This window comes from Limulus polyphemus, unplaced genomic scaffold (assembly GCF_000517525.1).
Source record: "Limulus polyphemus unplaced genomic scaffold, Limulus_polyphemus-2.1.2 Scaffold10087, whole genome shotgun sequence".
NCBI lineage: Eukaryota > Metazoa > Arthropoda > Merostomata > Xiphosura > Limulidae > Limulus > Limulus polyphemus.
In genome coordinates, this window is record NW_013675697.1 from 2257 (window position 1) to 18009 (window position 15753).

At 33.9% G+C, this 15753-nt stretch overlaps 1 protein-coding gene across 5 annotated transcripts; it reads right to left on the reverse strand.

The window, feature by feature from the left end:
• Positions 1 to 2113: 2113 nt before the first annotated feature.
• On the reverse strand, positions 2114 to 15534 carry LOC106476222. 5 transcript variants are annotated; one of them, XM_022380154.1, is made up of 10 exons: positions 15445 to 15534; positions 14043 to 14195; positions 13768 to 13924; positions 12499 to 13399; positions 10947 to 11680; positions 10458 to 10571; positions 8104 to 9825; positions 7646 to 7725; positions 3544 to 4247; positions 2114 to 3489 (listed from the first exon to the last, which is right to left on the reverse strand). In XM_022380154.1, the coding sequence occupies exons 1-10, from the start codon at positions 15463 to 15465 to the stop codon at positions 2925 to 2927; spliced, it is 5151 nt and encodes a 1716-aa protein (XP_022235862.1). In that variant the 5' UTR covers positions 15466 to 15534; the 3' UTR covers positions 2114 to 2924. The 5 variants fall into 5 exon arrangements, with proteins under 5 accessions (XP_022235862.1, XP_022235864.1, XP_022235863.1 ...); XM_022380156.1 differs by having other exon boundaries at positions 2114 to 3387; positions 3505 to 4247; XM_022380155.1 differs by having other exon boundaries at positions 2114 to 3450; positions 3505 to 4247.
• Between the last annotated feature and the right edge of the window lie 219 nt (positions 15535 to 15753).

Here is a 15753-nt window from a genome sequence, read left to right on the forward strand (position 1 = left end):
TAATCAATCATATTAGTAATGAAAAAATGTCATTAAGAACAACTTTTCTGTTTTTTGTTCTTATTGTTGAAGCTATCTAATCTTCGAGGAATGTATTCAAACAAGCTAACTTGTAAAAACTTTTTATCATAATTATTTTATGAAATGATCACTTGAAACGTATTTGATTTTATGTAAAACATGGACCTATGTCATTAGAAGTACTTGTTTTCAAAGAGGGTGCAGATATTAGGCTCTTCAAGCTAGTCTGTAACCTATGTTATTCCAGTTCGTTAGGCCTGAATAGGCTTAGCTCAGCAAAAATTATTATTACTATTTTTATAGGCTTAACTCAGATAAACATTATTATTACAATTTTTTTTAATATAATCAACCTTGATTGTCTAGTGTTATACAGCGAATTACCATTCAATGGTTGGAAAATATTAACCTAAAGAGCTTAGTCACTTCCAGTAGGACTTTATACAAGGTTATTGTTTGTTTTCACTATCACATTTTAATCCAGAAAATCTGGCTGATATTCTTGACCATGAAGACTACTGACAATGAAAACAATAAATTAGACTTTAGAAAGGTATAAATCTATATTCATTAATCTGTATTTTTTTATTTAAATATTTGAACACATTTAGTCCTTAGGTGATTTTCACTCTAAAAGCTTTGTACAGCTATGGCTCACTGCTATTATCTGAAATGTGACTGGAATTATCGAAGTAATTGTTCAGTAACAAGTTAGAGCAGTTTTCTTAACGATGTGGGCCAGAAAGTATTTCCAACAATGACAACATTATTAGCTTGTGCTTTATGAAGTTCAGGAAGCGAACATTAAGCAAAAGTTTTTATTGATGAAACAATATATTTTTATATCTTCTAATCTTCATAACTTCTCTCATAAGCTGACAACTCGAGTGATGTTAAGACTCAATGTTTAGAAGATCCTGTTTTCCAAAATCATCCTGACAATTACATCCTCATAAATATAGATTAACATTCAACTATATTATAGTTCATCAGCTGTTCACACACAAAATCACTAGTAGATTAACAAAATGTGGATCGCAAACTGTTTATCTTAAAGCTCTATATTTAATTAAATTAATTTATTTATTTAATTACTACTTAATTAATTTATTTAGTTACTATTTAATTAATTTATTTAATTACTATTTAATTAATTTATTTAGTTACTATTTAATTAATTTATTTAATTACTATTTAATTAATTTAATTAGTTACTATTTATTTAATTAATTTAATTAGTTACTATTTATTTAATTACTATTTAATTAATTTATTTAATTAGTATTTTGTTTTATGGTATTCTAAAAAAATATTGATATTATAATTAATCTTTCCAGTTTTGCTTGTTTTATACAATAAAAGTTTGGATTAAACATTCAACTAAAATATTTGTTTCCAGTTCAAAAAGCACAAAATGTAGTTCTTTATTGATTTAGTGGGTATTTTCTTACCGCGCCCTCTAGTGTTACTTTATAAAACCACATTATATTTGTTATGTTTGTATAATTTTTATTTGCACCCTTATATATATTATACTAAACTTTCGTGATTAAGTAAAAAAGATTAGAAAATTTCTTCTATTATAAATGATCGAAAAGTTGTGTGCTATATGTTTGGGAAACACGTTCCCAGAATTGGCTGTTAAGTTGTGTGCTATATGTTTGGGAAACACGTTCCAAGAATTGGTTGTTAAGTTGTGTGCTATATGTTTGGGAAACACATTCTTAGAATTGGTTGCTAAGATAAAATATGTCAATACAAAAGTTTTAGCGCAAAACGTTGTTACCCAAAAAACGTTGTTTTCTTATTGGTTTGCATAAATTAGCATTATTTTTTAAAATCTAAAATATTTCGCTTTAATACGAGGTGAATTATAATTTATACAAATTTATGCATGTGGATGACTTGATATGACCGTTATATCATACCACCATGTCATGTAACAAATATGTCTAAACATCCCATACCAGCAGACTTTCAATGTTCCACACCTATTTCACAACAATAGGAAAAGTCAGGACTTTTGACTCACCCTGAAACAAGAACGTTACTCGTTGTGATTGAAATAATAATAAAAATCTTATAACACATACAAGGTTTTCGTGTTTATTCAGTGATTTTCTAGATATAAAACTATACACACAACCTGGCCGTTATCTTCCTCAATAATATTTACATGTTACAAACTAAAATCATTTAAGTACACTTCAGGACGGAAATGTGATTGGGCTTTTGGTCGTTTAAAAACCAAATATGTTGAACAAAATAAAAACAAGTAAACCTTATGGTAGTGATACAAGAAGAACTTTGGCACTGACTTAAAGATTAATCTTATAAAACATATATACAGACGTGGAATGTTGTGTATGGAACTTAGAGACTTTTAACAGGCCTCTGTTTGAACTTTAAAAATATAACACTACAAGAAAAAATAAAGTCTAAAACTAAATTATAGAATACACACTTACGAAAATGGTGCAATGTGCACTTACAGTTCAGATCAAACTCTACGAGACCATGAGCAACAAGTCAACATATACCTTACTTTAAATAAGTTTGATGAGCCAATGTGAATAACAACTCAACTACCAATCCACGCTAATGACGTGGTTTAAATCTCGACATATAAAATGAGCAATCTGAACAATACACATCAGGAGGAGAAACAGTCTTTTGGTGACATAAATCACAGGGATTGCGGACAACAGAACCAGATGAAGCTTTTGGTCCAGCATGCAAAGAGTTTATCTTGGTAGATTCTTCTTGTAGATGTTGCTTGTAAACTCGTTCCAACAAAGGGTTCGGAGTAAACTCCTTATCTTGAGCACACGCCACTAAAACTACTTGTTCTGAGAATTTAACACTTTTCTTTTTCTTCAGGGTTTTTGGGTCTACGGAAGAAATCAACTTGAATCTGCATTCGCTGCATCGTACTGATGGTCACTGGATGACAAAGCTGGAAAGATCTGTGTAGAATGTGTATTGAATGTGCTGTGCTGATGGTCGCTGGATGACAAAGCTGGAAAGATCTGTGTAGAAGGTGTATTGAATGGCTGGTGCTGATGATCGCTGGATGATAAAGCTGGAAAGCTCTGTGTAGAAGGTGTATTGAATGTGTTGTACTGATGGTCGCTGGATGACAAAGCTGGAAAGCTCTGTGTAGAATGTGTATTGAATGTGTTGTACTGATAGTCACTAGAAGATAAAGCTGGAAAGCTCTGTGTAGAAGGTGTATTGAATGTGTTGTACTGATGGTCACTAGAAGATAAAGCTGGAAAGCTCTGTGTATAATGTGTATTGTATATGTTATACTGTTGGTTGCTGGGTAACAAAGTTGTAAAACTCTGTGTAGGATGTGTATCCAATGTGTTATATTGTTGGTCGTTGGGTGACAAAGTTGTAAAACTCTGTGTAGGATGTGTATCCAATGTGTTATATTGTTGGTCGCTGGGTGACAATGTTGTAAAACTCTGTGTATCCAATGTGTTATATTGTTGGTCGCTGGGTGACAAAGTTGTAAAACTCTGTGTAGGATGTGTATCCAATGTGTTGTACTGTTGGTCATTGGATGACAAAGCTTTAAAACTCTGTGTAGGATGTATATAATTTTGTTCTGCATCAACCGTTTGAAGCTGTATGCAATCTTTCAATATTTCAATTCTTTGTATAGCAGTCTCATAATCAGGAGGACATTCTGGACGTTTGGGTTCTAAAGACGGATGACAATTTGGTGAATGGTTATCACTTAGAGAACCGAAAGAAGTGTCATTGTGGCTTCTCTCATTTGTAACAGCATTGGACACCCACTGAAAGTTATGTGGTGTAGAGATGGAGGTGTCGTTTGAAGGATGGTTTTCGGGGATGATCTGTTTCATCTCATGGATGTTGTCATTGTTAATTTCATACTTTTTCCCACTAGTCTGATCAGATGAACATCGTTCAATCAGACTGGACTTACTCTTAATACTTACTGAATTCTCATTCTTCTGAGGCTCAAATATACGTTGAGTTAAAGCATTGTTTGATATTAAACTGGTGATGGGGCCTTTTCGAGGTTTTAAAACAAATTCAAATCTGGAAGCAAGATCTTTTACTGAGCACGACTTTCTTTCATCGGTTGCACAACGATTTCCTTTGTCTTCATCTATTGTATTCCTGCTTGGAAACATCACGACTGATGCCTTCACTACAGATGTTGACTGAGGAATTTCGGAAGCTGAATGAATCTGAAAGTCACACACCAAAAATAATTTTTAGTTACACATTGAACAAGTACTAACAAAAATAAAAATAAAGGCACAGTTCTCCTTTTTCTAGCAATACACAATACACTGAAAACACATTTCAAATATTCACGATTACATTTATGGTTTTTGGAGACAAATGAGCTATTTCCTTCTATAAGGCGAATGACATTTTGCATCTTATATTTAGAAACAATAAATATTTATATAGAAAAAGTGCAAGAGATCAGATTGATGTGATATTATGTTATGTACTTCACAAACTGATACCTTAATTTGGATTTTAAGAAAGTTAACATCACAAATACATTTAAACTGCAAAAGTAGTTGTACATCATCACAAATTTTCATTGTTCATAGTTATATATATCATCACAGACTTGAATTTTTCATTGTTGTACATCATCATAAACTTTAGTGTTCAATGTTGAACATTATCATAAACTTTCATTGTTCATATTTGTACATTATCATAAACTTTCATTGTTCATAGTTGTGCATCATCACAAACTTTCATTGTTCGTTGTTGTACAGCATCATAAACTTTCATTGCTCATAGTTGTACATCATCACAGACTTTCATTGTTTATAGTTGTGCATCATCAAAACTTTCATTGTTTATAGTTGTGCATCATCAAAACTTTCATTGCTCATAGTTGTGCATCATCAAAACTTTCATTGCTCATAGTTGTACATCACCACAGACTTTCATTGTTCATATTTGTACATTATCATAAACTTTCATTGTTCATAGTTGTGCATCATCATAAACTTTCATTGTTCATTGTTGTACATCATCACAACTGTCATTGTTCATTGTTGTACATCATCACAAACTTTCATTGTTGTACATCATCATAAACTTTCATTGTTCATTGTTGTACATCATCATAAACTTTCATTGTTCATAGTTGTACATCATTAATAACTTTCATTGTTCATTGTTGTACATCATCATAATCTTTCTTTGCTCATAGTTATGCATCATCACAGACTTTTCATTGTTCATTGTTGTACATCATCATAAACTTGCATTGCTCATTGTTGTACATCATCATAAACTTTCGTTTATCATAGTTGTACATCATCACAGACTTTCATTGTTCATAGTTGTGCATCATCAAAAACTTTCATTGTTCATTGTTGTACATCATCATAAACTTTCATTTTTCATAGTTGTACATCATCATAAGCTTTCATTGTTCATGTTGTATATAATGCTAATTGAAACACAAATAGTATACGTTCTTTTTGTAATTTCATATTAATATCACTTCCAGGAATCCAAACTTTCATTACTCATCCTGTTTACAATACCACATGAAACAAAACGAAACTAATGCACATTTCAGCGTGGAACAACGATATTATAAAAACCTTGTAATTCAATATTCAAATCACAACCTGGATTAGATGATAATAACGAGCTTTAAAGCACGTTTAATTTCAGTTAAGAAATCCAGCATTTAGGTGCTTTTAGACATTAAGTTAACAAAGGAAGATATTTCACTTATAATGAATAGCTCACTTATATTCTACTCTTTACTTCCTAGCTACACTGAAATATTCTCGTTACTTCCTAGCTACCCCCATTCATCTCAGTAATTATTGGCTACCCTATATTCTACTCGTTACTTCCTAGCTACTCTACAGTATTCTCTAGTTCCTAGTTACCTTACATTTCTATCTACTTCATAGCTACCCTATATAACGCCCTATTCCCTAGTTAACCCACATTTTTCTGGTTACTTCCTTACTGATCTACGTTCTTCTCGTCACTTCCTAGCTACTCTACAGTATTCTCTAGTTCCTAGTTACCTTACATTTCTATCTACTTCATAGCTACCCTATATTGTTCCCTATTCCCTAGTTAACCCACATTTTTCTGGTTACTTCCTTACTGATCTACGTGCTTCTCGTCACTTATTAGCTACTCTACATTATTTTCTAGTTCCTAGTTACCTTACATTTCTATCTACTTCATAGCTACCCTATATTACTCCCTATTTCCCAGTTAACCCACATTTTTCTGGTTACTTCCTTACTGATCTACATTCTACTCGTTACTTCCTAGCTACTCTACAGTATTCTCTAGTTCCTAGTTACCGGGTTAACTAGGGAATAGGGAGTAATATAGGGTAGCTATGAAGTAGATAGAAATGTAAACATTTTTCTGGCTACTTCCTTACTGATCTACATTCTATTCGTTACTTCCCAGCTACTCTACAGTATTCTCTAGTTCCTAGTTACCTTAGATTTTTATCTACTTTATAGCTACCCTATATTACTCCCTATTTCCTAGTTAACCCACATTTTTCTGGTTACTTCCTTACTGATCTACATTTTTCGAGTAAGTTCTCTTTACGTTATATCTTAAGCAGAAACTTGTATACTGAACTGAGGCGGTTACTTTCCTTGTTGCAGACTAAGTTCTGTCGGATTCTTCTCGACATGATTGCAGACACGTGTCGAATAACATGCAGTTTGAAGAAGATCGACTCTATTATAGAATGATGTGTTACGAAATGGTCTATTCAAATTATTATAAAATCTTAGCTAAGGATAATGACAAACAAAGCCTTCGTATAAAAGATAAGAAGAGACCGCAGTTCAACCAAGTTGGTTACATAGGCGTATTACACTGCTCTGGTTATTTCCCAGCTGTATTACATTTTGGTGTTTATAATTTAGTTGACTTAGAGTTCTGGTTATTTTCTAGTTGACCTATATTTTTCTGTTTATAATTTAGTTGACTTAGAGTTCTGGTTAGTTTCTAGTTGACCTACATTCTTTTGTTTATAATTTAGTTGACTTAGAGTTCTGGTTATTTCCAAGCTGTATTACATTTTAGTGTTTATAATTTAGTTGACTTAGAGTTCTGGTTATTTTCTAGTTGACTTAAAGTTCTGGTTGTTTTCTAGTTGACCTATATTCTTCTGTTTATTTTTTAGTTTACTTATATTGTTCTGGTTGTTTTCTAGTTGACCTATATTCTTCTGTTTATTTTTTAGTTTACTTACATTGTTCTGGTTATTTTATAGTTGACCTATATTCTTCTGTTTATTTTTAGTTTACTTACATTGTTCTGGTTATTTTCTAGTTGACATATATTCTTCTGTTTATTTTTAGTTTACTTACATTGTTCTGGTTATTTTCTAGTTGACCCATATATTCTTCTGTTTATTTTTTAGTTTACTTACATTGTTCTGGTTATTTTCTAGTTGACCTATATTCTTCTGTTTATTTTTTAGTTTACTTACATTGTTCTGGTTATTTTCTAGTTGACCTATATTCTTCTATTTATTTTTTAGTTGACTTACATTGTTCTGGTTGTTTTCTAGTTGACCTATATTCTTATGTTTATTTTTTAGTTTACTTACATTGTTCTGGTTATTTTCTAGTTGACCTATTTTCTTCTGGTTATTTTCCACCTCAGTTTGTTTCTGGATGAGAGACTGTCCTGTGTAACGAAAACCAATATTATAATGAATCCAATTTCTCTTTTTTGATAATTTAGTTTGGAAATTAATGAAACTAGAAACAGTAGTATTGCAAATGTTCAATATTCGCTTGAATTTTAGTTTACAATACGTTTATCACCACACCTATTTTGGTATAAGTAAAGTCTATAAAAATACTCACGTACAAAAAACAAAAATATGCAAAATACAAATTCAGATTCAGGTAGTCAACAGTAACTATCTCTCAAACTCAAGGCTTTTAAAAATTTCGGAAACTAGTATTACGAATAACATTACATTAAGAAGATACAAAATATATCTTTCTTAAATATCTCTTGTATAAAAAAATTTGTCTTTAGAAAATGTCATCTATCTACCTGAGTTTCTTGTCTCAATTTCCGTTATGGGTGTTTTTTCATGAAAATGGTTTCTTTTCCGCAGTATTTGAAATTGTTTGGTCTCTAGTTCCTCCAGCCACTCATTTTCTCTTCTAAGTTGGCTTGATGTACGTGGATTTGTAAATCCACCAAGACTTCTTACTGATTTGTGATTTTGAGATCCAATAAGACTTTCTACTGATTTATGATTTTGAGATCCATCAATTCTTCGCTCTGAATTGAATGACATGCCTTCAGTGTTCTTTTCTCTTTCTACTCTTTCTTTTAACAATTGTTCTTTTGTGACTTGAATTCCTGCATTCCCTTCTAAAATATGTAATGGTGCAGTATTAGGTTCCTTTTGTAACACTTCTGGTTGAAGATGAACTGGAACCTGTTGGTGTTGTGTTGTGCTACAGCTTCGTTCTCCTGTTGGAACTGATATTGAAAGGCAGGAAGGATCTGCGTGAAGAGCAGGGGGTGGAGGTTCAATAAATTGGGTTAGAACATCAGGAGAGTGAATGAGAAGCATGTGGTCCAGTGGGGGAGGAGGGAAATCATAGCAAATTTTATCAAAAGAGCCACTTTTGTCCTTGGGAGGTTGTGACACCACCATTCCAACATGCGGTGGACTCACTTTCACGAGTGATCGTTGCTGCTGGCTGTTTCTTTTTATAAACGCTAGATGGGGCTGGTGACATCCCTTGGTGACATGTGAAATTTTTGAATCAGATGGCCTATTAACATTCTTTGACAGTTTATAATCAAGTGATTTTGAAGAGAGGGGTGTTTGTAAAATCAAAGAATCATCAAAAGAATGTGATGTGGAATCACTCTGGTCTTGTCCTTCTCTCAGGTCTGGTAAACTACGATTCTTCCTTCGCGCCAATCCTCCCATAAGTTTTTTTCGAATTTTATGTTGCTTTTTGTTAGACTGCTCATTAAACTGCATTAGCGTGCCATCCGGTTTTCCTAAAGTTTCTGCTTTGGGAAGAGAACTGTCTGAAACGTTTTGTTCAAAATAAACTTCTTTAATAAAATTCAAATCTTTAGTGCAATCATTTTCATCAGATCTTGCGGTAACTATGCTGTTTCCTGATTGGTCCTTCAGCTCAGGAAACTTTTCTGTATAAAATTCCGTATTTCTAATGCGAGGTTTCGGTCCTGTCGGTGCTTTTTCTTGGTTTGGCCCTTGACAGTATGTTTCAGTTTTACATAATTGTTTCTCTTTACGTGCTTGGCTTCCTTCAGGAGAAACAACAAGATTGTTATTTGGACCTTTTTGTTTACTAACTTTTTTAGGTAGTGTAGCATTTAGTTCGAATGCCTTTACATCAAATTCAGCCATAATCTGCTTTCCATTGGAACTGTCTTTGCTACCTTGTCGACTATGAGAACCTGAAGATCCATCTTTGCTACCTTGTCGACTATGAGAACCTAAAGATCCATCTTTGCTACCTTGTCGACTATGAGAACCTGAAGATCCCTCTTTGATACCTTGTCGACTATGGCGTCCATGTGTACTATCTCGACTAGACTGTCGGCTATGATGACCTTCTAAAACGGTGAACTCTTTCTGTCTCCGACGCTCTTCCATTTCTGCCTCTTTCAAACGCTTGTGAAGGCTGGATGACCTCATCACACAGAAACTATGCTTAATCTTGGCCGAGACCAAGGATTGTGGGTTATTGTATGGAGAATCCATAGCAGCTCTTGCTTTGGCTATATAAAGAGTCAATGGATTTGTTAGTATTAAAGACAAGAACGGAATTGTTTGACAACATATACAAACAAGTGACGTAGATGAAGTTTAATAGCAGCCAGCTAAAACAACAGACAGAAGGATTAAACAAATTAACGTCTGTAAACAGACAGAATAAACCATGTAATGTCTGTAGACAGAAAGATTAAACAAATTAACGTCTGTAAACAGGCGGATGAAACAATGTGTTTGTGTCTGTAAACAGACAGATTAAACAATGTAATGTCTGTAGACAGAAGGATTAACCAATGTATCGTCCGTAAATAGGCGGATTAAAAAGGTAATGTCTGTAAATAGGCGGATTAACCAGTGCAATGTCTGTAAACAGACGGATTAAACAATGTAAATAATTGTTGTATGGGCGCAATAAGGATTAAAATATCAGTAAACACCTTTAAGAGGACAGAATGAAGACCAACGTTTTACATTAATCGCCGATTATACATATAGATCAGTTTGTAAAATTCAAACAAGAGCTTCCATTACTGGATGAAACGAATACAATCTAGATCATTGAGATAATACAGAAACACTTTGAGTGACATGGATTAACTATTAAAGCCAGAACTGCCATGGTAAACAGCCTAATTACCTGCTGCTGATTCAGCCAGTACAGCAGCCACCACCAGATCCCCTTCATTCTCTTTCTCATGAGACTTCACCAGAAGAAGATCGGCCTCGGCACACAGTTTCTCACAGTCTTCGCCTTGAAATTAAAGGTTTCTGTAGCTAAGTTGTCACATACTTGTAGGTTACGAAAACAAAAATATCTAACCAAAATAAACACCAACTATAAAACAAAAAATTATAGAACGACTAAAGCTGAGAAAATATAGGGAATGTGAATTCTTGCAATTACTTTTAATCTGTTAATTAGAACTCTTTATTCTATTATAACAACATTAAATGTTGACTAAAGTGAAAAAAAAAGAAAGGCCAAACGTCACCATACAGATTTTCTTTCTGTTTAGATATGTTGTTTAATTTCAATTTATAAGAGATAAGTACATTCATGCTAATTTACATATCAAGAGGAAACTCAGTCTGAATATTGTTTTTTACTCCAGTTTAAAAGTTTTACCTTTTGTTTTGGAGTTATTACTTTCAATCAAGCTCTGAAGTTCGGGAGCATTGGGCTTCAAGATACCAGTAAGTTGGAATACTGTCTGCAAATCTTCCGGTATCTGTATTAAGCGAGGATCAATTTTGGCAGGTAATCCTGCAACAGGTGGATAGCTGTCTTGTAAATCTTCTGGTATCTGTATTAAGCGAGGATTAATTTTGGCAGGTAATCCTGCTACAGGTAGATAACTGTCTTGTAAATCTTCTGGTATCTGTATTAAGCGAGGATCAATTTTGGCAGGTGATCCTGTTACAGATGGATAGCTGTCACGTAAATCTTCCGGTATCTGTATTAAGCGAGGATCAACTTTGGCAGGTAATCCTGCGACAGGTGTATAGCTGTCACGCAAATCTTCCGGTATCTTCATTAAGCGAGGATCAATTTTGGCAGTTAATCCTGCTACAGGTGGATGGCTGTCTTGCAAATCTTCCGGTATCTGTATTAAGCGAGGATCAACTTTGGCAGGTAATCCTGCTACAGGTGGATAGCTGTCTTGCAAATCTTCCGATATCTTTATTAAGCGAGGATCAATTTTGGCAGGTGATCCTGTAACAGATGGATAGCTGTCTGTGCTGGACAAAGAGAAGGAGTCATAGCCTTTGTCAGACAAAGCCCCCATATTCATACAGTCCTGCTGCCCTGATCTCATCTCATACTCGATATTCCTGAGACTGCCAGCAGTTACTCCTGGCCTGTATGCATTCCAAGAAAATCAGAAGACAATTGTGATTAAACAATAAGTCTTTGGTGTCAAATAACTGTTACCTAGCACAAATTAGTCATATTTAAGCTTCAATCTTTATTCTTAATTAAAGCTACTAAACATATGTATTTTACATGGCTCTCCAACAAACTCAATAAATGATAATTTTGTATTGATTTTGTGGGCATAATCACAAGAGATTAGTGCAAAAATTATTAAAAGTCTCTATTTTTCTAAACTTTACCTTCTGCACTTGTACTTTTTATTTCAAGTGAATGTTCCTTTATTTCAAGAACTTTAGAAGAATATATTAGGAAACATTTCAGAATTGTTAATACATTTTAAACACATTAATTCATACTAATCTCACCAAAACATGACACGTTAAGAACTCTGACATGACAAGGGTTTCAGCCCAGAACCCTTAGCGTTGTACCAAGCGAGCAGTCAGGTTCTACGTAGATAACTCCTATCCTGACTATTATATAATCCCCCAAAGTCAAATAAGGTTTGACCTTGGGCTGGCAACACAACCCCAACACACCACTGCATCTTCATAAATCCTCTGACCAATTACACACATACAGCATACCAAGCCAAACATCATCACAGATTTTTTGATTTACCACTAATCAAGTCAAAGGCCCCATGGGCGTCAAAATAACGCACTGACTGTTGGTCCATCTCCTCAGCCTCACACCAGTGGTGTAAAACTGAAGCTTTAAGATTGAGCTACCAGTGGTCAAGTTCTGAGCATATAACCCACATACTTACTTTAAGAGTAAATAACGTTATTTTAATACTCACTTTTTATTCCCAACAACGTAGAAGAAAGGACTATCTAAGGAGGTGCTACTGGCTGAACTTGCACTATTACGGTCACCACTCCAGTTTCCAGAGTCTCGTCGTCGTGGAACATTAGCTGCCTTACCGATTTCTATTCTCAGACCAGGTAAATTATTCAAAGTTTTATCTTTGTTGTCAAAGGATTCCAAACTACTACTGCTGTTACGGTTTCTTACACTAGGATAGTAGCTTCCATTTAATGACCGCTGCCTCTGAAGTTTCTGAGCCGTAAGCACACTCTGTACTGCCTTTCGGCTGATGTAGGTGCTGTGATCTTCTGAGTTCTCCGCACCTTCAGGGTTAGTTTCCTGTTGACTGGCAGAGTCCAGTGAAAGCTGTCTTGGATCTGGTACCCTCAGTGACTCACCAGGGGAATGTAGATGGAGAGGTTGAGAACACAGGGTTGGATTACGACCATTGGACTTATCAATGTGATCAACTGATAAGGTTTCACTGCTGTTAGATGACATCAATGGATGACCTATCTTCTGCTTAAGGTCGGCAGATGGTGTAATACAACTGTGCCACTGACCACCATACTGCTGACCAAGATCAGGTTGAAACAGAGTATTCGTATCGATGCAACACTGTGCATTAGAATCGCATTTTGGATAAGATGGGTAACGTTCAAATAACTGCTGATGTACACCTTCAAATGAACAGTGACCAGACATCAATGGGTGAGAAACAGAGCCTGAATTATATAGTAAACTCGGTTTACCACTGTTTCCCAAAGAACCACACTCATTTAGGATATGTGATTTTTGTTTCTGTGCACGTGGTACTGTTGTTCTTCGGTGATTGTCATCCTCAAAATAAACCATTCCACTTTTATTACCAGTTGAGTTGCTGCTATCAGAAACTGTGATAAACAACAAAACACATCTCATTACAACTAAAGACTGGAAATATATCTAGAAATATATTACCTCTTTTTCAAATTACTAAACATATCATTAGAAACACTGATTTATCAACGTTTCTACAGTGGAAGTAAAACTAAAATTAAACCTGAAAAAATAGCCAAATACAGCGTTTGTAATGACAAACAGCTACATACCTTATAAAACAATTAAAGATGGTTTAACCAGCTTGGTATACTAAACACATGGGTACACTCACTGGTTCTTAATATTCTTGTACATTAACTTCCGAAAGCTTTTCTAAAAATCGAACACTACCTATTTGAGTTTTATTGAACAAAAATAACAGTTTTAATGACAAACATACCTTCCACAGTTACTTTGTTGCCACCAACCAAAGTAACAGACTTTGGAGCTGTGGCATTGGAAATTGGAGAACCATTTGGGTTGGCGTATAAAAGTAATAACGGCTGAAAATGTCCTCGTCTACACTTTTCAATCACTTGTTCCCACTTGGGACCGATCTGTAAAATTCCAGAATACAGGAGAATAACTGTTGTAATAATAGTAAACTCTAATAGATGACAATATCGGAACAACAATAAAGGATAGTGTGCAGTTTTAAATAAACGTAAATCGTACCTCATGAACTGTTGCATCATCGAAATATATCCAAACTCGGAGTTTTGTATGAAAAAAGAATGTTGAGTAATGTTTTCCATAGTATGTAACAATTCCCACCAGATGGTGCTTTGTAGCTGAAGCCCAGCGGTAATCTACAACAGAATGAAACACCTGCAAAATAATAAACGTTTATAATACATAAGTAAACATATATATAAAACAGATGAGATAGGACTTATATAGTAGTAAACATAGAGATACAACAAATGTGATAGGACTTATATAGTAGTAAACATATAGATAAACAGAAGTGATAGGACTTACATATAGTTGTAAACATACATATAAAATAGATGTAGTAGGACTTAGAAGTAGTAGTAAAAATATAGATAAAACAGATGAGATAGGACTTACATATAGTTGTAAACATAGAGATAAAACAGATGAGATAGGACTTATATAGTAGTAAACATATAGATAAAACAGATGTGATAGGACTTATATAGTAGTAAACATATAGACAAAACAGATGTGATAGGACTTACATATAGTTGTAAACATATAGACAAAACAGATGTGATAGGACTTATATAGTAGTAAACATATAGACAAAACAGATGTGATAGGAATTACATATAGTTGTAAACATACATATAAAATAGATGTAGTAGGACTTAGAAGTAGTAGTAAACATACACATAAAACAGATGAGATAGGACTTATATAGTAGTAAACATAGAGATAAAACAGATGTGATAGGACTTACATATAGTTGTAAACATACATATAAAATAGATGTAGTAGGACTTAGAAGTAGTAGTAAATACAGAGATGAAACTAGTGATTACATTTTCAGTTTTAGTTGATGATTTTATGTTAATGTGTAAATTTGTCACACACGAGAGCTGCGGGTTCGTAGACAACAGTAGAGCTGGCGCGTTATTTTTTTATTAGACATACTCTCTAACAGTGTGGAAGAAATACTCTAATATTCCGTAACGAAATTAATGTTAAATTTAAACTTCAGATCCGTTCCAATAGAGTGGAAAACCGCTCTGATCTGATAGTTAATATAACGCGAAGTTTAAACTTACATCTTGTAGTTTCAGATCCACTCTAATGGTGTGGAAACCGCTCTGATCCGAAAGTTAATATAATGCTAAGTTTAAACTTACATCTTGTAGTTTCAGATCCATTCCAATAGAGTAGAAAACCGCGCTGATCTGATAGTTAATATAATGCTAAGTTTAAACTTACATCTTGTAGTTTCAGATCCACTCTAATGGTGTGGAAACCGCTCTGATCCGATAGTTAATATAATGCTAAGTTTAAACTTACATCTTGTAGTTTCAGATCCATTCCAATAGAGTGGAAAACCGCTCTGATCCGATAGTTAATATAATGCTAAGTTCAAACTTACATCTTGTAGTTTCAGATCCATTCCAATAGAGTGGAAAACCTCGCTGATTTGATCTGATGTCGGCTTTTCGGAGTCCCAGACCAGCCCAACACTCACTGTACATACGAAGTATCATGTTAATTATAACCAAAACTTCCTTTATAAAATATAAAACGTATACATTAAGTTATTTCTCAACTTATCTCTAAAACGTTTTTTTGTAATTTAAACTCAAGAAATAGAACTCCACAAGGGGATAACATTGCAGACCAATGTTGTAGTTATAAGTAACTATATGATATAACATTTAATTAATTTTAGTTAAAGTCA

Bases quoted from the DNA above. Each gene is read 5' to 3' on its own strand.
- LOC106476222 (XM_022380152.1), bottom strand. From the start codon at position 15,465: ATGGATCTGAAACTACAAGAT. The intron at 10,572-10,946 runs GTAAAACTTTTA...TTTAATTTCAAG, and splicing joins TAATAACTCCAAAACAAAAG to GCGAAGACTGTGAGAAACTG. The intron at 4,248-7,645 runs GTAAGTAAACTA...TGTGACTTTCAG, and splicing joins TAGAAAATAACCAGAACAAT to ATTCATTCAGCTTCCGAAAT.